This window comes from Neurospora hispaniola, assembly GCF_033458365.1.
Source record: "Neurospora hispaniola strain FGSC 10403 chromosome Unknown B0T23scaffold_8, whole genome shotgun sequence".
NCBI classification, from domain to species: Eukaryota; Fungi; Ascomycota; class Sordariomycetes; order Sordariales; family Sordariaceae; genus Neurospora; species Neurospora hispaniola.
In genome coordinates this window covers 2,029,433-2,056,982 of record NW_026944413.1, presented here as the reverse complement: position 1 = coordinate 2,056,982, position 27,550 = coordinate 2,029,433, and the positions used below count along the sequence as shown (strand labels likewise).

General features: G+C 35.7%; 2 protein-coding genes across 2 annotated transcripts; one reads left to right on the top strand and one right to left on the bottom strand.

The window, feature by feature from the left end:
- Positions 1-20,370: 20,370 nt before the first annotated feature.
- On the top strand, positions 20,371-22,244 carry B0T23DRAFT_407762 (transmembrane amino acid transporter protein-domain-containing protein; the record flags this gene model as incomplete). Its single annotated transcript, XM_062839216.1, has 2 exons — positions 20,371-22,185; positions 22,227-22,244. The coding sequence occupies 2 exons, from the start codon at positions 20,371-20,373 to the stop codon at positions 22,242-22,244; spliced, it is 1,833 nt and encodes a 610-aa protein (XP_062689438.1).
- A 2,507-nt stretch (positions 22,245-24,751) lies between these two features.
- On the bottom strand, positions 24,752-27,411 carry B0T23DRAFT_365798 (amino acid/polyamine transporter I). The gene is made up of 3 exons (XM_062836375.1): positions 26,366-27,411; positions 25,532-26,309; positions 24,752-25,464 (listed from the first exon to the last, which is right to left on the bottom strand). Exons 1-3 carry the CDS (start codon positions 26,999-27,001, stop codon positions 25,193-25,195), a joined length of 1,686 nt encoding a protein of 561 aa, XP_062689437.1. The 5' UTR covers positions 27,002-27,411; the 3' UTR covers positions 24,752-25,192.
- Positions 27,412-27,550: the final 139 nt, after the last annotated feature.

Sequence of the window (27,550 nt, the reverse complement as noted above, 5' to 3'; positions counted from 1 at the left end):
GGCGGGGTACTAATAGGGGTATTTAAACGAATTACTAACGTTATATTAATATACCGACGTTTATACTATTATTAATTTGCATTATAATATATTCGTAATTACCGGCGGTCCTTACCCCGCTTTTAATATACTTATAATCGAGCACTATATTTAAACTAAAAATATTAAACCCTATTTTATAAATAGAGATACTAGTTATATATAATAGACTCTAGTAAAGTTTTAATTTTATTCCGGCGTTAAAATTAAAGTATTTTGCGTAATTGCCGGCGTTGAGGATGCGACTTTTAAGAGTATTAAGGAGTTTATTAATTAGATTATATTTAATTATCTAAATTGGACCGAAATATAAAGTAACCGCTTTATTTGTAATGTATTAATATCCCTACGTCGAGGGTACTATATTATTAAAATTAGAGATTAGGTTCTTTATTAGTATTTTAGGAGTGTAATTAGCTGGGGTGATTATAGTAGAATATTTAAATAATATAATTAGAAAGGCGGTATAGCCGTAGCGACTCGCTATTAAGTGTATTAAATAAAGTAGTTTTATATCTTTAAAATTATAAAAATTATAAAACTGTTATAGAATAATTATAAAGAAAAAAATTGTAGAGATTTTACTAGATACTTAGAACTAAGTATAATTATTTTAATTATTTAATTCGGTTAGGAGCGGAAAGGGGTAATTTATAATAATAATTACTCTAGTAGTATATTAGTTACTAATTTAACACTTTTATAATAAGTAGGTATTTCGGTATTACCCTTATATAGTTAGGGGCTGGGCTTCCCTAGGTTCTTAATATAAAAATCTTTAATATTGCTAATATTTGCTTAAAAGTTTTTAATAGGTTATTAATTAGAGTAATAGAACTTCGGTTATTTAATTCGGTATTCGAAATTACTATCCTTATCCTATTACGAATTTAGAATACGCTTAAAATATTATTCTTCCTTCTTAAAGTTAATTAGTAAAGTAATAATATTACGGGCCTATTAATTTAAGGCTTCGTTAAATACAGTCTAGCTTAAGAAACCTTTTTAATAGGGGCAGACGAAAGAAATATAGAAAATTGGGAAGATTTTATATAAGGGATTTATAGTAATAGTAATAACCTAGTAATATATTTTTTCGATAGTAAAAGGGCTTATTTATTTATTAGAAAGTTTGGGGGTCGGGCGGCCCTAATTTTAGTACTGTATATTTACTTAAACCTTATTACTTATAGTATAGCGGGGGGCATTGGACCGGTACAAATCGGTATAATAATAATAACATTCCTAGGCCTCCTCTATAAATAGCCGAACTTTAGAAGTGATTTTATTAACTTATTCTTTAATATTGTGTATATTGAGGAGTTCCTAGTATTGCACCGCCGATATAGGGCTGGTCTAGTAATTGAGAAGTTCGGTACTTATTTTCGGGTATTATTTATAATTAATGAAAAATAATAAGAAGTTAGTAATTTCGGAAATATAATTATTAATTGCAAATTTAATAAAGGGGAATTATTATAGTTAATCGTCCTAATAATAGGAGTAGAAGGTATAAAGGTATTGTTCGATATAAGTATTAATAATTTCTATTTAGCTGTCTATTTTAGGGTGGACGGAGGAGGATAACTTTTATTTAATATTAAATAAGTAATAGAATTTCTATTAGAAAGTAATAATAAATTAGGTATTGCGGTCGGAGATAATAGAATTCGGCGTACTATAAAAGCGGTAGATTTTATAAAGGAAAGCGGCTACGGTCTTTTTAATTAATAAGTTATAAACGGTAATATAGTAGTATATTTTTGTTAATTTATTAATAATAATTATAATATAAATATAAGTACGGCTACCTAATTTTATTTTTGGGAAGGGGCTGATAAAATTGATAGAGATATTAAACTAATTATAAAAGGGGACTGGTAGTAATTCGAGGAGGCTAAATAGTACGAGGCGGGAATTTTTAACCTTAGTGTAGAGGTAATAGCCCTAAATGAAAATAGTTATATTATAGGAGAGGTTTGGTTAAATATAGGTCCGCCGAATAAGATTATAAATTTTGAATTATTTGGGGTAGCCGTCCGGGGTTGAGCTATAGGTATATTATAGGATTTGGAGTTTAATTTCGGAGTAGGGGGGAATAAAAATCTTATTATTAATTAAAATTCTATTATTAGCCGTTATATAGTTAATTATAACTATATTAATAATTTTTCGCAGCTGTCTCGGGAAGGCTTTATAATTGGGGTTTTAAAGCGCTACGAGGGCTGCTAGGGCCTTTAAGGAGGCGAGATAAATTATATTAATATAATTATTAATAGGGGATTTAGTATTAAAGATAAATAGCTTCGCTAATATTATTTTAGCTTTATTAGAATCTAACTCTTTAATCTAATTCTCTTTAAATAAGAGCGTACGTATATAGTTAACGACTCGGTTATCGCTAGTATCCTATTTATTAGTTAGAGCGTTATTAGGGAGGTAGGATAGTATATCTAGGATTATAGTGTAGGTATTTGGACGGTAGACGATTTAGAAGCGGAAGTTATTAAGGAATTTAAATTACTGTACTTACTGCTAATTGAGGAGTTTCGTGGAGGTGAAGTATTATAAGCTTTTATAATTTATAATAATTTTAACTAGTTCCTTTATACTTTAGAACTCGGGGCGCTATTCCTTAAAGGTTTTAATAATAACGAATAATTCTTTATTATAAATTTTATAATTATATTCTACCGGGGAGTACTTTAATAAAAAGAAGGTAATAGGGTAGTATTTCCCTTCCTTGTTAATTTATAATAAAATACCCTTAAAGGCTTAGTCCGATATGTCTATTTTAATAATAGTTTTTTAATTAGGGTTATAGTAAGTGAGGACTAGTATTAAAGTAAAAGCGACTTTTAATTATTTAAATATAATTACGGTAATTAAGGGTATAAACAAGGTTTATTTATCTTTAAATATTAGTATAATTAAGGGTTAAACGATTTTTGAGAAACCTTTAATAAAGTAGTGGTAGAAATTTATAAAGTTAATAAAATGTTGGAGGTCCTTTAATATTTCGGGGGCGCCCTAGTTTAATATAGTATTAACTTTTTCCAGGTTTATATAGAGGCTGTCCTAGGAGATAATTAAGCTTAAATATTTAATTTCGTACCTATAGAACTCGTACTTTCGGATATTAATTATAAGGCCCGCTTTATAAAACTGCGAAATAATATTCTTAAAGTAATATTTATATTTTGTCTTAATTTTACTATAAATAAATATATTATTAAGGTAAGTTATAGTATATTTATTAAGGATGTTAAATAAAATATAGTTAATATAGTGCTAAAAGGAAGCGGGTATGTCCGTTATACTGAAGTTTATTATAAGGTATTTAAAGAGGCCGAACTTAATAATAAATATAGTTTTTTATTCGTCCCTGGGAATAATCTGTAGCTGGTTAAAGGCCGCTATAATATTAAATTTATTAAACTATTTTATTTTCTAGAGGGCGTTAATAGTCTCCTTAATAAAGGGGATAGGGTACTTATTCTTAATAATAATATTATTTAAACCCTTATAATTAATATAAATATAAACGTCCCCGCTAGGTTTCTTAGTAAGTAGGATTAGGGCGGCTATTAGTAAGGAATTCGGGTAAATAAAGCCGGTAGTGAAGTAGTTATTTAAATATTTATAGATAGTGTAGAGTTCTTTTTAGGATATAGGTTGTAAGTAATAGTAAGGGGGGTTCTAGTTGGGGATTAAATTAATTTTATAATTGAAAGGGCGGTAGGGTAATATTATTTTAATAGTATTAGGGTCGAAGGCCTTCTATTTTGGCCGAAGATAGTTTGGGAGGGTATTAAGGATTTTTTATTAGGTTGGTAGTAGTTTGCTATTAATATATTTCTAAATATTCTCCGTTGAGACGGCCCTAAATTATAGCCTTTCTATTACTTAATCCCTATAATTAACGATTGGTTGAGAGAGGGGTTATTCGGTAGGTTAACTTTAGAGGATTATTCGAAGTGTAATATTATTAAGGTTATAAAAAAATTAGTTAGAGTTAGTTAGGTCGTTGGGTATTTAGGCGTTATTTATAATATTAGGGGGTTTTAATGTTGAAGGTTTAGTAAAGTAGTAAAATTGATCCGGCGTATATTTGTAAATTTTAACGTTAGGTTCCTTATACGTAAAAATAAAATTAGGGATAGATAGTATTTAGATAGAGGTGTCTTAGGGCTAAATATAGCCGTTCGGGCGCGTATTTGCTAATAATTATAATTTCCCTATTACTGTAGAATGGTAGTAAGACGTTTTAGGTTTTGTAATAGGTTTAAACCTATTCTGGGGGGCGGGTTTAATAGCCGGCGCAATAGTTGGGGGGTTAGTTCCGGCTAGATTAGAATTAAGGGGAATATTTTTAGGTATTTATTAGTCGGGTTTAGTAGGGGTTGGGACTTTAATAGCGGTAAAACCCGAAAGTTCTATAAAATTATTAAACTAATTAATCTTTAAGTTATACTTTTATAATTAAAGGAGGCCGAGGATTATATTCGGGTTGCTGAGTAGCTATATAAATAGGGTTAAATAATTTATAAACGAATTTAAAGAGTAGGATAGAATATAAATATATAAAATTTTATTACCCTTCCAATTATTAATTAAATAAAGGGTACGTAGCCGAGGGAATAGTATAGTAGGGATGTTATAGTAGTACGCGAATGAGGAATTAATAAAACCTATTAGGGAGTAGCCGGAGTTGATTATAGTAAAATAAAGGACTAACGAATTAGTATTGAAATAAAAGGAGTTTGAAAAAGAGAAATTAGTATTAGGTCCTATAGAATATAGATATAAATCCTCTAATTTCCTCGAATTTCACTTCTAATAATAATTTATATTAAAGGTTAGACTTTTCTTACGTCCTAAGAAGGTATTAAAATAACGGCGAAACTAGCGGGTTTTAATTTAGCCTTCGCTATATAAATTATTACGTAGTAGCTAAGGGCGTTGTAATATATATATAAATTGAACTTCCGGCGGCGGTCCTTTTCAATTTAAAAAATTAATTTCTTTTAAAGGGTATTAACTTTATTAAGAATTATAGGGTCGCTAACGTCACTAATTAAGGGTAGTAGGCGGGATAGGGCCGAAGAATTATTATTCTAATAACGGTAGTCGCTAATATTATTAATTAAAACCTGGAGGAATTTAATTTATATATTAAAATTATTAGCCGCTAATTATATAGTAATACTAATTAAAGCGTTTTAGAAAGCGCTACTAATTTTAGATTTAAGGGCATTAATATAGTACTGTCTATTAAATTTATATTAGTCGATTAATTTAATAAAAGTAGTAATAAAATTAGCGAAGGAGGTATTACTTTATTTAAAATAGTCTATTTCCTATATTATTTTAGTATAAATATTTAAAGTAATATAATAAGGGTTGAAGTAAATAAGGATATTTTAAAAATTAGAAAGCCTAATTAATTAGGCTGAAGTATTATAAAAGTTAAGGGTAATAACATCGATTTTAGCCCGAATACGTATATAAATATTATTAGAAAGGTATTAAGAAATATAAAGGATATAGTCGGCTAGAGTTAAGTATATAGCGAAGTCGAATGCTAATTTAGTAATTAATTAGGATTATTAATTAATATACTTTTCCTAACGTTTAAATAAGGATATTTCAACGCTGTTAAATATAGGGGGTTCGGCGCTGTATAGGCGGGTAGTGTTAGTAGCTAGGGCGGTTATAATTAATATTACTATTATATTAATATTCTATTACTAAGTCTAATCTTCGGTTACGGCGAATTATTACTATACTTATTAAATTTATATAATTATAGCGGCGGCCTCGGCCGTAACCTTAGCGAGGTTTTACTATGTTTAGGAAATTATAGTAAAGTTCTAAGTAATAATCTATTAGGTTTGATTAATTGTTTACTAAGTGTTTAGAGCCTCCCGTCGGGCGGCGTAAAATTCGTTATAAACCCGGCCGAAATAGTTTTTAATAGTAGTAAAATAGAATTAAAATTAAATAAGGATATTAGGGTTTACTTTTAAAGTGGAAGCAAAATTAGAGAGGTCTTCTTATAGGCCTTTAACTACTTTATAAATAAAAGGGAGGGTATCCGGGCGGAAGAGAGTCTAAATAGTAATTTCGTAAGTAGGTATAGCGCTAAAGCCGGGGGTAAGCGCGCCTAACGAATTCATAAAATTACTTATAATTTAATGCGGGGATTTCGGTAATGGAATGTTAATAGTACGTTATATAAGGAAAAGGAGGCAAGGTATCGTAGGTAGTTGGGGTATATAGCGTAATAGTAATAGAATGTAGTAGTAAAAGTAAAATTATCGGTTTAGAATGTTTTTTAAGGGGGAGTTTTAACGAAATATAATTAGGTTGTATATATAGCGTAATAAGATTAGGACTAAGGGATTAGGAGAAGTCGGCACTAATTCTAAAATAAATTGAAGCGAAATAATAAAAAGGTCGTCGGGCTATTAATTTAATAGAAAAGGTACAATATATTATTATAATGCCGATTAGGAAGGATTTGGAGAAGATGTAATATTATACGAAGAGGAGAAGATTAGAAGAGAGTAGCGAAAATTCTGCTCCTAGACTATATATATAAACTAAGTGGAGATTCGATAGAGTTGACTAAAGGACGGTTGGGTTGCGGTGGCGGAACGCCGAGAGGGGCGGGACCATATTATATGGTGCCGTGACACCTTGTTACTTTCTTTTAATCGTAGGTACTTAAATAAATAAATATTTAATTTCGTAATAGAAATACTTCCTTATAATAATCGCATTTTCGGAATTTAGAATTAAAGGGAGAAACTATAGGAACGGCGTCCTTAAACTATCTAAACCTAAAGTTACATCCTTTTATATAGCGCTATTTTAATTTTATTAAATTGAATTCCTTTAGGTACTTATAATAAATTAATTAATTAATATATATATAATAAACCGAATTATCCAATTTATAAACTCCCTCCGAATTATTAACAAAATTAACATAATTTAAATCTATAATAGTAGAATCCTCCTAAATATAATAAACACGGTTATTATTACAATTATAATTATAATCGCGGTTGCAATCTCAATTGTAATTGCAGCTACAATTGCCGTCGTTAGGACGGCTATTATTACAATAGCGGTCGCGGCTACGCTCTCGGTCGTTACCGTAGTTATAGTCGTTGCCGCGGTTGCGGTCGTTACTATGTATATAATTATAATCCCGGCTGCGATTACGCTTACAACTACAACCGGCTACGAAATTAGTATCGCAGCTATTATAATTATAGTATCCCTAGCCCTGAAGGTTATAATTACAATTAGTATTTTATTAACGGGATGAGTTATTCGCAAAAGAATACTTACTTTTGGCTAGAGCGATTAGAATAGCCTTAGTTTTCTTAATCTCCTCGAAATAATCCTTAATATCGCTAAACGATAGGGGGGTACGAAGGGTAATTTTAATACTAAGATTTATCCTATTCTAAATTTACACTATTATTCTATATTAATTATTATAGCGTTTAAATATAATTCCTATAGCGCGGGTATAACGAAACTACTTAAGAACGTACAAAGTAATAACGTTAGGGTCTTTATAAATATAGTAAAGTTGAAACTTGCCTTTGTTGAACTTGTGAGTCGCTATAGTAGAATCGGGAATAAACTTTTTAATTAAAGCCTTAGTAAGAGCTTTAACTAAAGTACGCAACTAGCAACGACGCTTAGGGGTTATCTAGTTATACTACTACATTAGGGTAACGTCTTATAATAGAAAAGGCTATAAACGTACAATAAACCTATATACAACCAGGAAGGTAACGGGGTCTTCTAGAATAGTATTAATACGGTTAATAAATATAATAGCATTCGTATAAACAATTGAAGTACCTTCGTTAATTATACTTATATTATTAAAATTATTAATAAAAAGGTTAAAGATACTAATATCCTCCTTTTTAAATTTAAAATCCTTATTACCCTCGTTGTATCTAGTATCTCTAATATAAAAAAAGACGGGAAGGGGGGGCGGGGGAGGAGCGGGGTTGTAATATTTATATAAATAATATAAATTATAAAATTCGAAATAGTTATAATTAAAACTAAAATCGTCCGGGTCGAAATCGTTATTATTATCGTTAATATTATTATTACTATTACTAGGATTATTAGGGCCGGCTTAAATAGCGTAGTTAGGGGGTTTAAGGGGGTTGCCACCTCCAACCTTACTAATAGACGGTCCGGGTTTAATAATATAGGTGGGGTTTATAGCCTTATTAGTAACCGATCTATTCTAATTAATATAATTAGGGTTCGTAATTTTATTAATAAACGACTTATCCGCTTAATTAATAATATTTTTACGGGCCTTAGCAGTAACTTTACTAGCCTTATTGTAGGATAATTTGGGATAAATATCGGTATAGATATTTCTAATATAAAATTTACGAATTTATTCAAAATATTTCTTATATATACGGGCCTATTTCTCTATTATCAAGCGGAGGTTATTATCGTAGGCCTTAAATTTATCAATCTAATCTATAAAATTATCCTTATTAAACTTATTCTTATTAATAATATTAATAATATAGGGATCGGTAATATAATTACTAGGACGAATACGGGGGTAGGGAAATAGATTACTATTATAGTCAATTAAAATATATAGAATATTGTAGTTAATTGGGTTATATAGGATTAGGATGTATTCGTACCTTTTAGGATTCTTATATATATAAGGCGGCACTTTAATATAAATGACGTCCTCCTCTAAGTCGTAGTACTCGACGGTAAATCTGTACGAGGGGCCTTCGCTATTATTATTATTGTTCGAAATATAACGAATAGTAGTAATATTAAATTAGTCAAATCTATTACTTAAGAATCGACTAAACATATCCGCGGTCTTTTTACTTCTATCGGTTTTAGGTTTTAAAACCTTTAAAACATCTATTACCTCGTTATAAATATAATAAATATTAACTTTGAAATTAATAACCGAAATATTAAACTAATTAATATAATCCTCCTAAATATAAGTATCCCTAATATATATAGTGAACTATTCGTACATCTTATCCTTAAACTAATATATATTATAATTAATTCCTCTAATAAAAGTATTTATAGTTTAGAGACACTTCCAGATTTTTTTATTAAAAACGCGCTTAAGACCTTTATTATCCTTATTAAATTTAAAATTATCATAACCGAAGGTAACTATATTATAGTTATTATAAAGGGAACTATACTTTTATATGGAGCCTTATAGGGGGGTAAAATTCTCCGGGGGGTTAATAACAAATAATTATTGAAATTTAAAAGGTAAAAATAAATTTATAATTATTAAAATAATATTACTTATAATACCTGATTTAGAAGCGGGGGCATTGGGGCTAGAATTTACGGACGTTTAAATTTAAATAGACCTTCGAATTTAAAATTATTAAGTAGATTAATTACTTAACCGGTTAATATTATAAATAACGGGCGCTAATAATTTGCGTAGAGATCGACATATAATGGTCTATTAATTAGGGGGGTCTTTGCCTACTATAATAATTAAATTAATAGAAGGTTAAAAGAAGGTATTAATATAAATTCATTTATCCGTAATTATAATATTTTAAAGTATAAAATTAGGGTGATAGTAGGGGGGATAAATAGGATTACTACTTTTATTAATATTATTTTTATAATAAATAATTAATAAATTTAGAAGGAAGGGGAGAGAAATAGCGAGAATTATTTTTACAACGAGTATAATCGCTAGGGTTACCCTTCGCGTCGAATATTAAATAAATAACGCCCAGATCGGGGGGGTACTAAAACTTCAATATACTTATTCGAATCGGACCGACACGAATATAATAATATAATATTAAGAAGTAGGTAGGGGATAGAATATAATACTATTTTGCGACGAATAATCGAGATTTTACTAATTAAAGATAAGAAGGATCGCGGGGTCGATATCGTTGCGATATAGGATTTTACAATCGAGAAAACGTAAATTCGTAAACGAACTTACTAGGTCAATCGACGACACCTAGTTGTGAAGCCGGGGGCGCAATTAAAAGAATAGTTTAATTACTATTCGTATAATTATAGTTACTATTTAATAGGGTAACCTGGGTGCTTCCAGATACTATAATATAATAAGTATAATATATAATATTAGAAGTAAAAAAAGAAGATAATGGAGGAAGAAAGGCTTAGCCGAAGGCCAGCCCGCACGGGAATCCCTTTATAGGAATTCCCTTATCTTATCGCTGGACCTGCAGGTCCTGCGACCGGGTGAGCCGGCACGTGCCTTGGCACGTGGCCGGGCACACTAGTACCTCTATCGGAGGTGGGCATGGCCTAGTCTACTCTAGTTAAATTGAATTAATTATACATGCGATGCATCCCGTATTAAAGAGATAGTACGTTTTACGGCGGTTTTACGTCTCTTATTCCCTAGAGTAGCCTATACGTAGTTAATATTAAAATTGGAAAATAAGAAGTATTTAAGAGAGGTTAGCTATATAATAATTAAGTGTTAAAGAGAAAAATAAATTATAAATAGGGAGTTAAATACGCGAACTCTCTAAATTTATATTAATAGTAGCTATGGGCGTCCTACGTAAACCGTTATACTATAGGCGTCCCTATAGTACCTCCGGTGGGGTTAGTAATAGTAAGAGTTGTTGAGGTCCTCTATATATATTGATTGGGCTAGTTTCCGGCGTGTAGATAGATTGTTGAGGGTAATAATAGCTCTTACGGCGAAAAGGTCGGATTTAGCGATATTTTAGTTAGTAATCTGCCCCTAAGCGGGAGTTAAGGTACTAGCGGGTACTAAGCAGCTTCCTATTTTAGTAAGATTTTTTGCCGGTACTTGATTGGACGTAGCCTCGGGAAGGTTAGAAAGGCCCACTTTGTCGATAATAATAGATTTCTCGAAGGGGGCTTCGTTTTGAGGGGGGGTAGTATTACAAGCATTACTACTATATTCCTATATATAAATAGAGTATACTATACTATATTAGTACAGTCAGTTATATAGTTGCTTGAGTGTAATATAGCGGTCACGTGCAGTTATTACGTGTATACGTGCTGTGGACCGTGTACTTAGATCTATAGCGTGCCCTACATAGTTCTCGTGCGCGCATAGGATTCTCTTCCTGTTCCTCGCACAACAATCAAAGTCTTACCTTAGTACTTGCTCGCGCCCCGTGACATATATTTTATATTTCTATTCTATATTTTATATCTACATTTTATATTTACATCTTATATCTACGTCTTATATCTATATTTTACATCTACATCTTATATTTTATATTTATATCTTATATTTACATTTTATATTTCACATTTATATCTTACATCTATATTTTATATTTATATTTTATATTTTATATTTACATTTTATATTTACATTTTACATTTTACGTCTATATTTTATATTTCTATTTTATAGTTTATATTTATATTTTACATCTTTATTTTATATTTTTAAATAATTACTATTCTCCTCCTACTACTTAATTAACCCTTATTAACTTAATAGTCGGCCTACTACTAGTACGCTACTACTATATTTCCCTAACCTTATATTCCTTAAAAAAGTCCGGGTAATTTATATCCTTTTATAAAACCTATAAATTCTTATTGTCCAAATACCCCTTCTATTTAACCCAAAACTAATATTAATAACTAGATCTATAATACTTTATAATCGCTTTAATTTTATACTAAATATTATTTTCCTTAATATTTATAATTTCCCCTTATAGCGTTGCTATAATAGGATCCCTATAGTACGGTTCTAATAAAATAATAGGGAATATTAAATAAATTTAGTAATATATAGGGAGTATAAATCGGTATATTATCTTCTTCTCCCTAATAATTTTAATAATTTAGAAAAGTCTTAAAAATTTATTTATTAATTTAATATTTAGGCAACGTTATTTAATATACTTCGTATTAAATAGAACCCAACTTCCAATATCGAATTCCTTTAACTTTCGAATTTTATTATATTATTTCATATACCCCTAATTAATAACTTCTAAAGCTATTACAATTTCTAATTGCCTACGAAATAATTTATCGATCCGATCGGTAACTATTATTGGAAGGACCGTCCTCCGCCCTCGTTCTAAATCCATTAATCCCTAAAAATAATACCCGAAGAATAATTCTAAGGGGGATTTTTTAATAGCGGTATAGAAATAATTATTATACGTTTATTATATTAATATAATTTTTTCGGCCTAATCGACCTACTCTATATCGTAGAAAATTCGAAGGTATAATTCTAAATTCTAATTTTACTTCTCTATTTATCCGTCCGTTTGGGGGTATTAAGCTGTATTAAAGCGTCTACGAATATTTAGGAATTTATAGTAAATTTTTTAAAATTAATTTATAAAAAGACTACTTCTATTTAATATAATTAAATCCGGAAGGTTAAATTGCTAAAAGACATTTTACTAAAAGAGGAATATAAATTGTTAGATATTAATCGTTTTTTTTATAGGAATATATAAAATATATTTAGTAAAATAATTAATAATAATAAGGACTATATTATAAGTCTAATTAAATATAGGGTCAAATAATTTTGGTATTCCGGTAATAAAATCGTATAAAATATTTTATTAAAGGATAGTAGGGATAAATATCGACTTTAATAGCCTATATAATTAATAATTATAAAATTTAACCTTCTAGTATACTAGATATTTACGGATATATAATTCGATATTGGTTATAATAGTAGGTTAATAATAAAATTCATTAATATACTTCAACGTCTTCCTCTAATTTAAGTATTTTACTATTATTATATTATAGTAAATATAGAATAGTTCGGCCTATATCTATTCTAGGATGTAAATTTAATATTAATACTATAGAGTTCCGTTTTCCTCTATTTTCTAATTCTTTACCCGTCTCCTCCCTTCGCTATTCTTCTATATTTCTTTAATAATAAATAAATCTTCCTTCTATACTTCTAATAATTATTATTCTAATAATAGTAATTACTCTTTATCTTTTTATATTTTCGCTACTACTATATACCCGCTTATATTTCCTATAATAATACTTTTATCCTCCCTCCCTAATTTAATAATAATTTTACTTATAAATTTTACCTTCTTCCTTACTACTTTAACCTCTCTACTATCGCTTTTAATTTCCTTTTATTTTCTTTCCTCCTTATTTAATTCGCCCTCCCCCCCCGAATTCTACCTTTCTTCCTACAATTTAACTCCTTCGTTTTTTAATACCTAACCCTTTTCTATTTCGCTTATATTTTATTGCTATTCCCTTTCTTCTACCGTTATCCTTTAAATTTCCTTTCTAATTAAAACTATTTATTTTATTAATACCCTCGCTATTTAATTTTCTTTTATTACTCAACCCTTTTCCTCGCCCCCTTTAATAATTTTTATTAATAAATAGTCGCCCCCTACTTCCTATTCCTCCCCTTACAATTATAATTTCTTTAATAGCTTATTTACTAAATTTAATTTCCTTAGATAATATTCAATCCTAAAATTATATACTGTTAATTCTAATACTTACCGATTCTATTTTGTACTAGCCCGTTCCTTCTCTTAAAAATATTATAAATTTAAATAATTTATAATTATTAGGAATAATTTATTTATATATAATAAATATTACTTCTACGCCTTTAATACTCCTATAATTATTAATAACTCTCTATTTCCAACCTTATACCTAATTTCCTCTAGTAATTTCTTCCTTAAAAAGAAAATTATTAAATACTACTTATTACTATATAATTATATAAGAACCGTCCTAATTACAAAGTCTAATACGTCCGTTTCTATTCGGATTTATAATGCTGGGTTAAAATAATATAATATAAGAACTTTTTAAAATAATTTTTTAAATTCTATAAATATTTCTTTTACTTCCTTTATAAATTCGAATAACCTTTATTTATCCCCTTTTAATAATTCTATTAAGGGTATAATTACTTTAGAATATAATATTATAAAGTATTAATAAAATCCTATAAATCCTAGGAAGACCTAAATATTATAAACGCTCGCCGGAACCTCCTATTCTACAATTACTATAACCCTCTCTAAATCTATTACTATACTTTCCAGGGAAATAATATATCTTAGGAATAATACCTATTTTATATAAAATTCGTATTTACTTAGGTTTATATAAAGGTTACAATCTTACAACCGTTAAAAGACTTCTTTAATATAATTAATATAATTTTTTTTATTTTTATTATAAATTAGAATATTATTAAAATAAATAATATATATTATATTTATTAACCCTCCTAATATATTATTAATATACGTTTAAAATATCGCTAATACATTCGCCAATCCTATTAATATAATTAAAAATTTATAATACCCGTACTTCGTACGAAATACTATCTTCTCTTCATCTCCCTCTCGAATCCAAATTTTATAATATATATCCTTTAAATTTAATTTTATAAAAACCTTAATTAATAATAACCGATCTAGAATTTCCTAAATAAAGGGTAATATTATTTAATTCTTCTTCGTAACTTTATTTAACGCTTTAAAATCGATATAGAACTTTAATTTTTTACCCTTCTTTAAAATAAAAATAATAAAAACGCCTATTAAATTAATAAAGGGACGAATTTATCCCTTTTAAAATACTTCCGTTAATTATTTATATAATACTTCTAGCTCCTTAATATTTAACATATAAATTAATCCTTAAAACGCTAATTCCCTTTCAATTAAATTAATATAATATTCTAATTAATTATATTAGAGTAGAAGTATAGCTAAAACTTCGAATACTAATTAGAATTCTTTATATTCCGGCGGAATAATTAATTCGGGGATAGCGGATTTATTTTCTATTTTTTCTAATAATTCTAAGAATTATAATAACGCTAGCTCCGCAAAAGGTATTAGGGTAAAGTAAATACTATTAAATATTATTCGAAAAACCTTTACCGGAGGGGTAAGGACCGGAGGCGATTCGGCCGATTCTATTATAATAAATAAAATTACGAATTCTAATACTAAGGAAGAGGGGATTTCGAACGGGATATTCGTATATGCGGGAGGGTAAAAACCCTCTTTTACCCTTATTATTTCCTAAAGGTCTAATAGCGGAATTAAATCCTACTATAGCTCCGCTAGAATAGTTATAATATTATATACTTCCTTCGCTAATATTATACTTAATACGAAATCGCCGGCTTTAATACAAAATTAAAATAACTATCGCTACTAATTAATATTAAGGTTCTACTTATAAAGTTAGGAATAATTAAAAATAATTTCTATAATTAGGGATTTAATTATAGTAAAAATAATTTACTTTATTTATTTAGTACTATAGGAATTATATATTCTAATAAAATAAATAATTGTATTATATATAGGAATAGGCCGGAGGGAGAAATTAATAAAATAATAGAATACTAAATTAATTTTTATATTCGATAAGAATAAATACTTATTAATTAGGTTTAATTCCGCGCCCGAATGTATTAACCTTCGTATATTTTACTAATCTCTATAAATCTTTATTAATAACTTTATTTCTAAATATATTTATAATTTACTCGTATTATTCTAAATAATTATAATTACTATTCTAATTGTAATTAGTTTAATATTCGTTCTATATAAGGGGGTATTTATAAGGATAAAATAATTCTATATTAAATAACCAACTTAATTATAATTATAATAGGTTTAATTCGGGTATACCGCTACGAAATAGCCCGTTATACTATATTCGTAGTAAATATTTAGTAGTTTTAACTAAATATACCGGCTATATATATAACCTTTTTAATAATAAAAGGAATAAATAAAATTAGGATTTATTTAAAAAATAATAGGGGGGCGACGGGGAAAATAGGAGGGGTTATTACTATAAAATAATTAAAAAGGAATATTCGAAGAGGAAGTAAGAGGGTATAAAAATAAAAAAGATAATAAATTATACCCTAAAGATATTTAATATTAGTAATGCGATATAAATAGTTCGATACTCTTAAAACCTTCTAACTATTCTATATACGCTATTACTTTATTTATTATATTAATACCAACCATCGAAAAGACGCCTTATTTAAAGAAGGGATATAACCGGTTAATTTAAGTAATAATTTAAATATATTTTAATTAATTGTATAATAGATTGAATTCTTCAATATAATAACGGTTATAAAAAGTATAAATAATTTCTAAAGTACTTTACTATATATATTTAAATTTATTAAGAGCGGATCGTTTAATAGTTTAAATATTATTATTATATTCAGTCTCTAAGAAAGTACGGAGGTTGCTCTATATAGGCACATTACAAATAGTATTATACCTAGGCTTACTATAAAAAACTAATATATATTTAATTTATATATTCTTAGAATAACCTTTAATATAATTAATAATAAACAAAAGGGAAATATAGGGGTATTCCTAAAAATATATATTAATATTATAGAGGTAATTCTATAATTATAAGAAATTTTCGCTAGTAAATTTAGTAATATTATATTTAGAATAATATTTAATACGGGCTAATATAACTACGGTTAATAAAAGGGTAATTATAATAACGGCCACCGACGAAGGGGTAATAAAGGGAAATATAGTAAAAATATAAATTTAATTATAGAAGAGGTAATTTTAATAATCAAACCCGGTAAGGATAGGAGGGTAATTTTCTATTAAATTTTATTTAATAAGGCCTATAAATACGAATTATTCTTATTAAAATATATATAAAGGGAGGTAATTAAGGAGGAATTTAATTACGGCGAATTGAAATTCGAATAATTACTATTTACGTACGAATTTATTAATTTCCGAAGTTTAAGGGTATAAATAGAGAGTCCGGAATAATATAAAAGAATAGTTTTTATTATTATCTTCTTTAATAAATTCTATAATAGGTTAGTATTATTATAATAAAGGCGGAGGGGGTTAAATCGTTTCAATTATAATAACTACGGGAATAATAGTATAAAAGGGACGAAGAATAATTTCGGTGGTGCGAAAAATAGACCGGCCGCTACGTATATATATTTTAATAGTATCGGCTCAATTTCTAGAGGAAGAATTATTAATTTATTAAGAATATAGGTAAAAGGTAGGTTAAGGTAATTATAGTCGTAGCCACACGTTAGGGACGGTAAATTAGGGGTTAATCTAAAAATATATTAATAATTACCGACTATAATAAGATATACTCTATTAAACCTCTTTTATACTTATATAAATTCTGTTCCTCCGCTAACGAGTATTATAGAACTTTAAACTAGTTTGGCGCTTCGGCGCGGTACCGGATTATTCTTCCTGCGAGTCCGACCCGATATAGGCGTTATTATAAATAATCCTACGCTTCCGTTAACGAAGGGGAGTAGCAGCCGCTGAGGTGCCTCTATGTACGAGCTCTTAGCCTCCTAACAAAGGCTCTCGCCGTAAGGTTAATAATATAATTAAAGTAGCGTATATATAATCGATTTCAATATTCTTTAAATCGGTATTTAAAAATAGGGAGGTAATCGTTAGAATAAATCTTATTAACTATATAAATAATATAAATATTATTAAAATTTATATTATTATACTAAAAGTAATTAAATTAATCCTCTTCCGTATCTAATAGACCCTACCCATTAAGAATTTCAATATTTACCGCACTAATATTAATACCGCTATACCCCCCCTTTATATATTTAAAACCTATAGGAAGATTATATAAAATTCTATTATTATTAATAAAATAAAAATAAAGTCCTATTAAGGAATAGCCATTATTAGAAATCTAGAAATCGAAAGAAATATATTTACGAAATAGGTTTATTAATATAAATTCTTTAATATAGTAAGATTCTTTTATATAATTACAATTAACCTATAATTTAATTATATTACCAGCTTCGGGCTATAAAATAATTATTAATTCCGGGTTAAGGAACGATAATAGTTAGCGGAACTTCGGGTTAATAATGTTATTAAAGGGTATATTATAATTAATAATCCAATTAAATAATAATTCCTTAAAGGTATTAGTAATAAACTTTAATATAGAGACCCGCCCGGATCTATAGGTTTTAATAATTTATTAAAATACATTATAAATAATCTTTTAATATTTAACGGACTACTTTATCTTATTAAAATTATTAATTTAATAGACCTATTTAAAGTAACTAATCGTAAAATTCGTAGCAATACTAATATAGATCTAATTATATTTACCGCAAAACTACACTTACCCGACGGTTTTAATAACAACCCTACTATCTTTTACCTCCTCTTTAATTTTAACGAATTAAATATTATAGAATTTAATAGGCGAAGTATAAAAATATACACAATCTAATTAATTATTAAATATAAAATCTTTCCCTTTATATTTAACGTAGGGGAATTTATTTATTTATAGTAATATTTATACTAATAATCAATTTTAATTAAATCTTAATATTTCTAATTAAAATAAAGAATTAAAGGAGTAATATACTTAATCCTTCAATTTAATAACTAATTCTTTAATATATTAAAAAATATTAATTTAATTATTTTAGGCAGTAAATCTCTATAGAATAATAAAAGTATTAACTTCACTAACAATAAAATTAATAAGGGAATTAACAGCGGCGGTTAGAAAGGAATTAGAAGTAGAAGTACTATTAGTTATACTAATAATAGAAAATAATAAAGAAGAATAATAAAGGGGGTAATAAGAAATAAGGGAGCCTAGTACGTATAGGTAGAAATATAAATAAAAATAACTTAACCCCCCCTTAATACTATATCGATATCACCACTTTTAAATAAGCTCGAGCGAGTTAGGGAGGCCAATACGCGCCCCCTAACGCCTTTAAACGAATAACCAACGGGAGCAAACTTTTTACAGGAGGAAGAGCGGATACGGTACTAGGTACCAAACATAGTAAAGAGCTGGATTCCTAGCCAAAATCTACCCCTTCAAATATTACGAGCCATGGTATAATTGAAATGAGGCAATTAAGTAAAGCGATTTCAATTCGATTATTTCCGTTACGACTCGATTTGCCTTATTTGCTTGCCTCAGATTGTTACTTGTTATTTGTTATTTGCCTCATTGCGAGCACTGACGATGGGAGTTCTTGTAAGATGGCCTTCGATAGCATGAATCCCGCTAATGAGAAGGAACTTGAGGGTATTCTAGCCTCATTCAATTTGGAGTTTGGGTATATCTTGGACTTTAGCCAGCCCGCCCGAGTGGAAAAACCTCGTTACCGCATGTCCTTACAAACACTCGGTAAAACCATGAACTATGCTATGGTTTGAATGGCCCATTAACATTTCACTTTCGCTCTACCTTGTGTGGCAGGTTCTCTCTTTGACTCTTAACTAAAATTGCCCTTTCCTCTGTCGTCTAAGCGTTCCCATGCTAGTCAAAGTGTCTGGTGTCTCGTCTTTGTGTTAATATGGCGATGGTTACGGCCTAGTTGGTGCCACTGATCGATCCATCTCGAAAGGGCTCTGGTTTATCTGTTCCGTCCTTTGGGTCTGGGCGTGAAGGCATGTGGAGTTAGTAAATATGCATTGTTGCTGGAGGTGGTATGTTTGAAGTGGGAAGAGGAAGGAAGGGACATGGCGAATGCAAATGGAGAAACGTGCATGCCGAGGAACTGGTCAAACAATGGCCGTGGTCATTCTCAACTTTGACTAACAATTCTCAGTACAGTGAACCTCTGGTTAAAGTACTTTTATACGCAGATGCGCGCAAAGAAATACTTCTGGTAGACTGCATGCGCCTGTGCTCTCTTAGTTACTGTTATTCACTGGAATTCGCTGGCCGAAACCGGGATCAGTGACCTCCGCCGCCAACAACCGGCCGTGCTCATGAATCGACGAGGCCGTGCTTGTCTTTATTAATCAGATCGAGATCTTGCAGCTGTTGGAATTCATGTCCCATTGACTGTGTAGAAGGATGCTTCCCTCCGACAGGCTGAAATTTGGATGGAAAGGGGGGTACACCTTAAAGTCATCCAAACGCCAATGACATCATCCCGCCGGGCATTAACCGTGTACATGTCACCCCACGATCGACTGACCCCCGTTCGGTCCCGTCTTTGGTTGGATGCCATTTGGGTCAACACCCCCATTAGACTTCCCGCTCTTTTGGGGGAAACACACCGGCTTTTTCAACCTTTCACGACTTTTTCCCACCATCCATTCCATCTTCCATCTTTCCGTCTCGGTGGTATCCAAGTGATTGACCTGCGGGCAGGTCTTATCCCACCCCATCAGCACACATCTTAATCTTGACTCAACCACCATGTCAGACAAATCCATCACCTCGTTGACCTCCCAAGACCGCCGCGAAGCCGAGGCACAGGTTGTCGCCGAACATCTTCCCGCCGGCTACACGGCCGAATTCGACCCCGAACACAACAGCATAACCACCCAACATGGCTCCGAAGCGACCACACACTCACAGGCCAACAAGACGGTCTCAGCCGGCAGCGCCGAGGGGTCCTCCTCTACACGGACGCGCTCGACAACACCAACACCAAATGAAGTAGAGGGCGGCGGCGCCGCCTCCTCCCTCAAACTTCAAGGAGGTGACATCCACCGCAACATCTTCAAGATCGACGCCTCGGCCAAACTACAACAGCTGCACCGACGAGCCAACACTTTCCACACCCCGCGAGAGTTCGAGCAAAACTCCGATGTGCCCATGACCGTATCCGACCAGCTCGCCCCCGGCGGCGCCCGCCGCGCCTTCTTACACCGGAAACACGGCGGCGGCGGCGGTAACGACTTCCTAGCCGCCCGCATGCCCATCACCCGCAACTTTGTCGAGTTCCTGGACCTCTACGGCCGCTTCGCCGGCGAAGACCTCGCCGACTCAGACGAAGAAGCCGTCGAAGAGGAAGAAGAGGAGGAAGAAGCCCGCATTGGCGAAACCACGGCTCTCCTCCGCCACCGGCGCCCTTCGATCCGCGTCCCCAAAGCCCGTCCCCACACGGCCGGCACCACCAAGACCTTCTTCACTCTGATCAAAGCCTTCGTCGGCACCGGCATCATGTTCCTCCCCAAGGCCTTTGCCAACGGCGGCCTCCTATTCTCCTCGCTCGCCATGGTCATCGTCTCAGCAGTGACCATGATCGCCTTCCACCTGCTGCTACAATGCACCCACCACCACGGCGGCGGCTACGGCGAGATCGGCGCCGCCATCGCCGGCGAGCGCATGCGCACCTTGATCCTCGCCTCCATCACCATTTCCCAACTCGGTTTCGTTTGCGCCGGCATCGTCTTCGTCGCCGAGAACTTGACCAGTTTCTTAACAGCCGTCACGCCCGGCTCCCAAGCGCCATTATCCTCCGTAGCACTCATCGCCATCCAAGTAGTTTTGCTCGTCCCCCTCGCGTGGATCCGCAACATCTCCAAGCTCGGTCCCGCCGCACTCTTAGCAGACGCCTGCATCCTCATTGGTGTATCATACATTTACCAATTCGACATTCGCGCTCTAGCAGCAAACGGGATCCACAAGTCCGTAGTCCTCTTCAATCCCGAGCGGTACACCCTGATGATCGGCTCCGCCATTTTTACCTTTGAGGGAATCGGTTTGATCCTACCGATCCAGAGCTCCATGGCCCAGCCGCAGCGCTTCGAGTGGTTGTTGGCTGTGGTGATGGTCATCATCACTCTAGTCTTCACCTCCGTCGGCGCCCTGTCTTATGCCACCTTTGGCACGGAAACGCAAATTGAAATCATCAACAACTTCCCGCAGGATAGCAAGCTGGTCAATACGGTACAATTCCTCTACTCGGTCGCTGTCCTGGTAGGCACGCCCGTGCAGCTGTTCCCGGCGTTGAGGATCATCGAGAGCAAAGTCTTTGGGCATCGGTCGGGCAAGAGGAGTCAGAGGACCAAGTGGATCAAGAACATGTTCCGGCTGGGACTTTTGGTGCTTTGTGCAGTGGTGGCAGTGTTGGGAACGGGTAATTTGGACAAGTTTGTCGCCTTGATCGGGAGCACGGCGTGTGTGCCGCTGGTGTACGTGTATCCGGCGTATTTGCACTACAAGGGCGTGGCGACGGCGAGGTGGGCCAAGGTGGGGGATGTGGCCATGATGGTTTTGGGGGTGGTTTGCATGGTTTATACGACGGCCGTGACGATTTATTACAGTTTCATGTGAGGTGGTGATGATGTTGGGGTTTGGCTTGGCTTTTAGGGCGTTCTTGTGTGGGGACATGGACGGACGGGTTTTGGAGTTTGGGAGGAATCGGAAAACACGGGGGAATTTGATCTTTGACTTTTCGGCGGTTCACTCGGTGAGTATAACGAGGGTTCATGTTTATCATGCTGTTAAAAGTGGAAGAGAAATAAAGTACTGATGTCTCAAGGAAGCAATCGTAGCACGATATTTGCCATTTATTCTTTCTTCCTCTGAAAACTGAGCCGTAAGCAAGCTAAAGATTATCTCCCATATTCCGGTGCGTATCGATCCACAACTCTGCCCAGCTGTAAACAACAGTGACGACACCAGTTCAGAGTCCAGTGAAATACCTCAAGGGGTTCACCATGTCACAGATTTCGGGTCATGACACACAATGTCAACCGCGATTCGCGGCTCCCTCTCGAGCAAGTCCGTCCACATCTTCAAGTTTCGCACCTTCCGATCTTGTTGCTGTCACCCGTCGCTCGGCTCATTGCCAAAACCGCAAAGATATTTGCGCGCGAGCCACGCTGTCGTCAACCTCATCCCATGCAAAGGCGCGTCCGTCTTGACCTCATTGCGCCAAAACCGGCTTCCATGGTGGTAGATATACCCAATCACGTCCACCACCTCACGGACTTTGTCCTCTGCCATATCGGCACAGTGAACCACGTGCTGCGTCATATCAACCAAAGAGGCGCGAAGTTGAACGGCAGCCAACCTCAGCGAGTGTTGTAATGTCATACATCATCGCAAAGGCCCCAAATCTGTGCGTGTTGACGAGCCGTTGATGCAGGGCATGGGTTCGCGACGAGTGGATTGCCCTGGTAGATCCAGTAATGGGCGCGTGCGGGCATCGTTTGTCGGGCCCAAGAGCTCGTTTCGCCTGGGCAGGTCGTATCCGCCCGTGTAGGCGAATTGGACGAGCAAGTTGAAAACGTCTTCGTCGATGACGTTGCTCCAATCAACCCGACTCGGCGTTGTTATATCCGTACGTTCCACTGGGGAAACCGTTGATGAAACTTGGGGGATAGATTGACGAAGAGCGGCTTGCTGACGCGGTACTCCTTCTTGGAGGGGCCGATTTGGAAGGTAACAACACGGTGAGAAAAGATGCTTGAGACGGGGAAGAAAACGGGTTGTTGGTTAGCAACAACTAGTATCAGCTTTTTATGCAAGCAAGCAAGCAAGCAGGAATTCTGGTGATAATGGATGTGGCTTTCCTTACACTTGGAGATCATTATGGCTTAACCCGCGAATGCCCTTGCTTGGCGGGGCTTCGAAAGAGACATGATTGTGGTTTTGTTGACCTGCGCTTTGTTGACCTGCGCTTTGTTGATTAGGGTGAAGCTGTGTCAATTGGCGAGAGAAAAAAAATATATATATGGTGGAAGCAAGATGTGAAGCAACAGCATAACTGGCGACTGGATCTATCTATGTGAATCGAAACTTTTATAGATGTATATGCATAGCGGTACGTATATTTACGAACAATATCTCAAAGTTACTCATGCGATACATTACGGGCCTCCAGCAGGCTACTATGTATTCATCTGGACCCGAGCGATCTAGCAAACGGGCGATAGTGGCCCTCATCCATGTGTATTTATGATAGACTTCCGTTTGTCCTTGTCAACCGACGGCAGTCTCTCCCAACAAGCCGGGCTCACGACACGTACAACATGGTTCCTAGCATAAGAAATCATTTCGACCTACAGCATTGCTCGCTTACTTGCTGAGAGTCAGCGACTGACCGCCGGCGAACAACATGGAATCAATCTCAATTGCATTTCGCACGATATCCGAGCAACCAACGGGGCAGTTGCGGTTAATTGACGAGCAACGTCTGAGATGGCCTGAAAGGAGACAGATGCCGTCGCCTATACTTCGGTTGAAGGACTTCATGGTGGTATCTCTAGGTAGCTTCGCCTCTCTTTAGTTAATTGAGAGTGGTGATGAACTCAGGTCCCTTCGTCCGGACGTGAACTCTGTGGCCTGGAAACTACTTCTGGTGCAGTGGCGGTTGAGATCTGTTACTATCGCTAGTGCATGGAAGCACCACGGTGGTCTGTTAGCGCACTAACATCGTCCACCCTTGTATTCCAACTCGCGATCGCACGCACACTCCCCTGAGACACTGTAGAATTTCTGCGCAATGAGAGCTCAAGGAAACTTAAATCCAGTCGATATATATTGTTATTCATCGTGGCGTCGTTGACATGCATGTAACGTTCATGATTTCGTGGTGCTATCGCTTTCGGGCTAGTCGAGAGCCACAGCTTGGTTTTGGTGATGGTCGATCTACTTTTACATCATGTTTCTTTTGTTTCACTCTGGCCTGGTACCGTATCCAAGTATTTCATTACTTTGCTATGGTGTGTAGAGGTAATTCTGTGAGAAATATGGCAGACCACAAGTTAACCTGGAGTTTGTACAAAGGGCTGCGGCGATCGATGGGCATGATCACAAGTTAACGAGGGAACCCAGAACCAAACAGCTTCAACCATATGCTCATTCACATTGTCATTTCTAAATGGGGTATCTATGTACCTATTTTTTTCTAGCTCTACCTCCTCAATTCTTTTTCCACGTCTACCCCTATCTGCCACACCATCTCGCCATCCCATCCCTGTCTAGCCATCCATTTCTGGATGTTCGTACGTTTCAATGATGTTTTTGTTATCTAGCGGCTTCCGACACCAGCATCTCATGCCGCACCATCTATTTTCCGTTCACCACCCCCCACTGTATTCTCATGCACCATAATAATACTCTCCGGAAAGTATATTCAAGTCATTAACATTACCATCTCACTTTCATATCCAAGAATCATATAATCTATTTATTCATGAAACAGTTCATCGCTCTGTTCTTTTTTTTTTCTCTTCCACCCTAGTTGAGAGGGCAACGGCAGCCAGCAGCACCTGGCCACCTTTCAGTCCTTCTTCCCCAAGGATCCCTCAACCGGTACCGGCTTCTTAATGTCGCCAGGGATCGCCGAGGCGGCACCTGTAGTCATGGTCGCGACATCCTCGCCAACTTGCTCTGTAGGCGGGCCGGCGTAGTTCTTGTGGCCCCAGGTGATGTACCACGCCAGAGAAACGGAGGTGAAGCCGACGAAGACAACAGGGGCGTAGTTGACGGTGCCGGCGCTAACGGGGATGTAGGCGGGCATGCAGAAGAGGGGGACTGCGAAGAAGGACCAGGCTGTTTTTTCTCGAATTAGTAACTGCCTAGAGCAACTGGGGTTCAGGAAACGGAGAGGAAAACATACCCAAAGCAATAATGTTGCAAAACCACCCCAGCTTGCCCAACGGGAACTTGGCACCAATGACATGCTTCCGCTTCTCAATCATCGACACGGCAATCGGCACCGCGTACGAAATGGTCAAGCAAATGACACCAACACCACTGAAGGCATTGAAAGCCGCCGACGAACCAAAGTAAATGACGCCCAGCAAGATCTGGATAACCATGGACAACATCATGGCGTTCAGGGGCAGATCCAAACCGGTGTGCACCTCCTTCCACCATCTGGCTCCGGGAATGGCACCGTCGCGAGCAAACGCCCAAGTGCAGCGAGAGGCGGCGGTGGTGCAAGCAGTGCCGCAGAGGATACCCAAGACCATCAGGGGAATAAGCAAGCAGATAGCTCCAACAGAGGAGCCGACAGCGGACTTGAGGATGGTGGGGACGGGCTGACCGGACGGCAAGGCGACCAGCATGGCAATGTCGGGGAGGACGAACATGAGGGGAATCATGAAGACCAGGCCGCCGATAGCGTTGATGACGATGGTGATGACCATGGCCTTGGGCACCTGGGTGGCGGGGCGCTGGACTTCCTCGCACATGGAGATGATCATGCCAGTCGAAGAGGTGGCGTAGCCGGCGTGCAGGAGACCGACGCAGAAGGCCCAACCCTTGGGCCAGCCGGAGGTGGGCTCGAAATGGCCGAAGGCGTAAGCGCCGGAGTGGCGGCCTTCCTTGGCTACGACGAGGATGGTGACGAGGATGCAAATGAGGCCGACGAAGGTCCAGACGATGGCGAAGGTCTGCACACGATGTTAGATGCGAAAGTGCCGATTCCATGTGAAGGACGGAAACTTACATCCAAAAGAGGCAGGATCTTGTTGCCCAGCGCCGAGATGGCGTTACACAGCAAAGTGATGGCCAAAAACACCAGGAAGATCTGGTACGTCTCCGCCTGCCAGATATCGCTGCCGTCCTCATTTTGGAAGACATTGACACAAGCGACAAAAAACAGAGCAGTACCAAAGTTCACAGCCAAGGTAATCGTGATATTGCCAACGACATAGGCCCATCCGCAAATATAGGCTGACACTCTCCGATACTTGGCGGGCGCGATCATGAAAGTCTGGTAGTAGACACCGCCAGCCGTAGGATAAACCGACGTGATTTCACCAAGAGAAGCCGCAACGCAGAGAATGATGGCACTGATGATGACCCAGCCCCAGATGACAACGACGGGACCGCCGTTTTGCAGCGGGTAGTACAGGGTGGTGGCCAGACCGTAAGGAATCGAGGCGAGGACGAAGGACATGAAGGCGACGTGCCACGTCGAGCGGGTGCGCGCTAGTTCGGCCTTGTAGCCGAGGGCGTTGAGGAGGTCATCGCCGTCACTGGCCGAGGCCACCTCACCACCGAGGTCGTGGCTGCGCGGGCGAAGAATGTCGGGCGGCCCGGCGGCATAGCTGCCGCTCGCCTTGGCGGCCGTTGTACTCATGGCACGGAGGAGGAGGAGCTGCAACGGCGGGACGGGGCTGGATGTGATGCTTCCTGTGACGTCAATGCAGATATTCGTCTAGGCGGGCTCCGTGCGTTGGTGGCCGGTGGTGTTGCAGGTCGCGGCAGGTGGCACTGAGTCGGACAACACTGGATTCCCGTCAAGCCGAGCGAATGTAGGAGAGACCAGTGATGGGTGACCGGTTGTTATCGTTCTCGTTGTCGTCGATTGGCAGTGCGACTTTGTCACCGTCAATGTCTCCCAGAGAGGCTGGATTCGAGTGCCAATGGGTGGGTAGGTGGGTGGTCCAGACGTTGTAAAAGTCGGACGATGTGAGATGGGATGAGTGATGGGCCAAAAGTGGAATAATGTACGTATTTCAGAACTTTAGATGATGGGCCTTCCAAACATTTATTTGCCCGAGCTATCGGGTTCAGTTGGTTGCGGTACGGACGGTGCAGCACCTAGCAGCTTGGGTTGGGACCTTGCAGGCCAAGCAGGCCTGAAGCTACTACCCTCGCGTGCGCCCTGCAGCGGGGACCCCTGCTT

What these genes read in the sequence shown, in the direction of transcription:
- B0T23DRAFT_365798 (XM_062836375.1), bottom strand. Translation starts at nt 27,001, where the DNA reads ATGAGTACAACGGCCGCCAAGGCGAGCGGCAGCTATGCCGCCGGGCCG. An exon ending in AGATCCTGCCTCTTTTGGAT is followed by an intron (nt 26,310 to 26,365) that starts GTAAGTTTCCGT and finishes CATCGTGTGCAG; the next exon opens with ACCTTCGCCATCGTCTGGAC. An exon ending in TTGCAACATTATTGCTTTGG is followed by an intron (nt 25,465 to 25,531) that starts GTATGTTTTCCT and finishes GAGAAAAAACAG; the next exon opens with CCTGGTCCTTCTTCGCAGTC.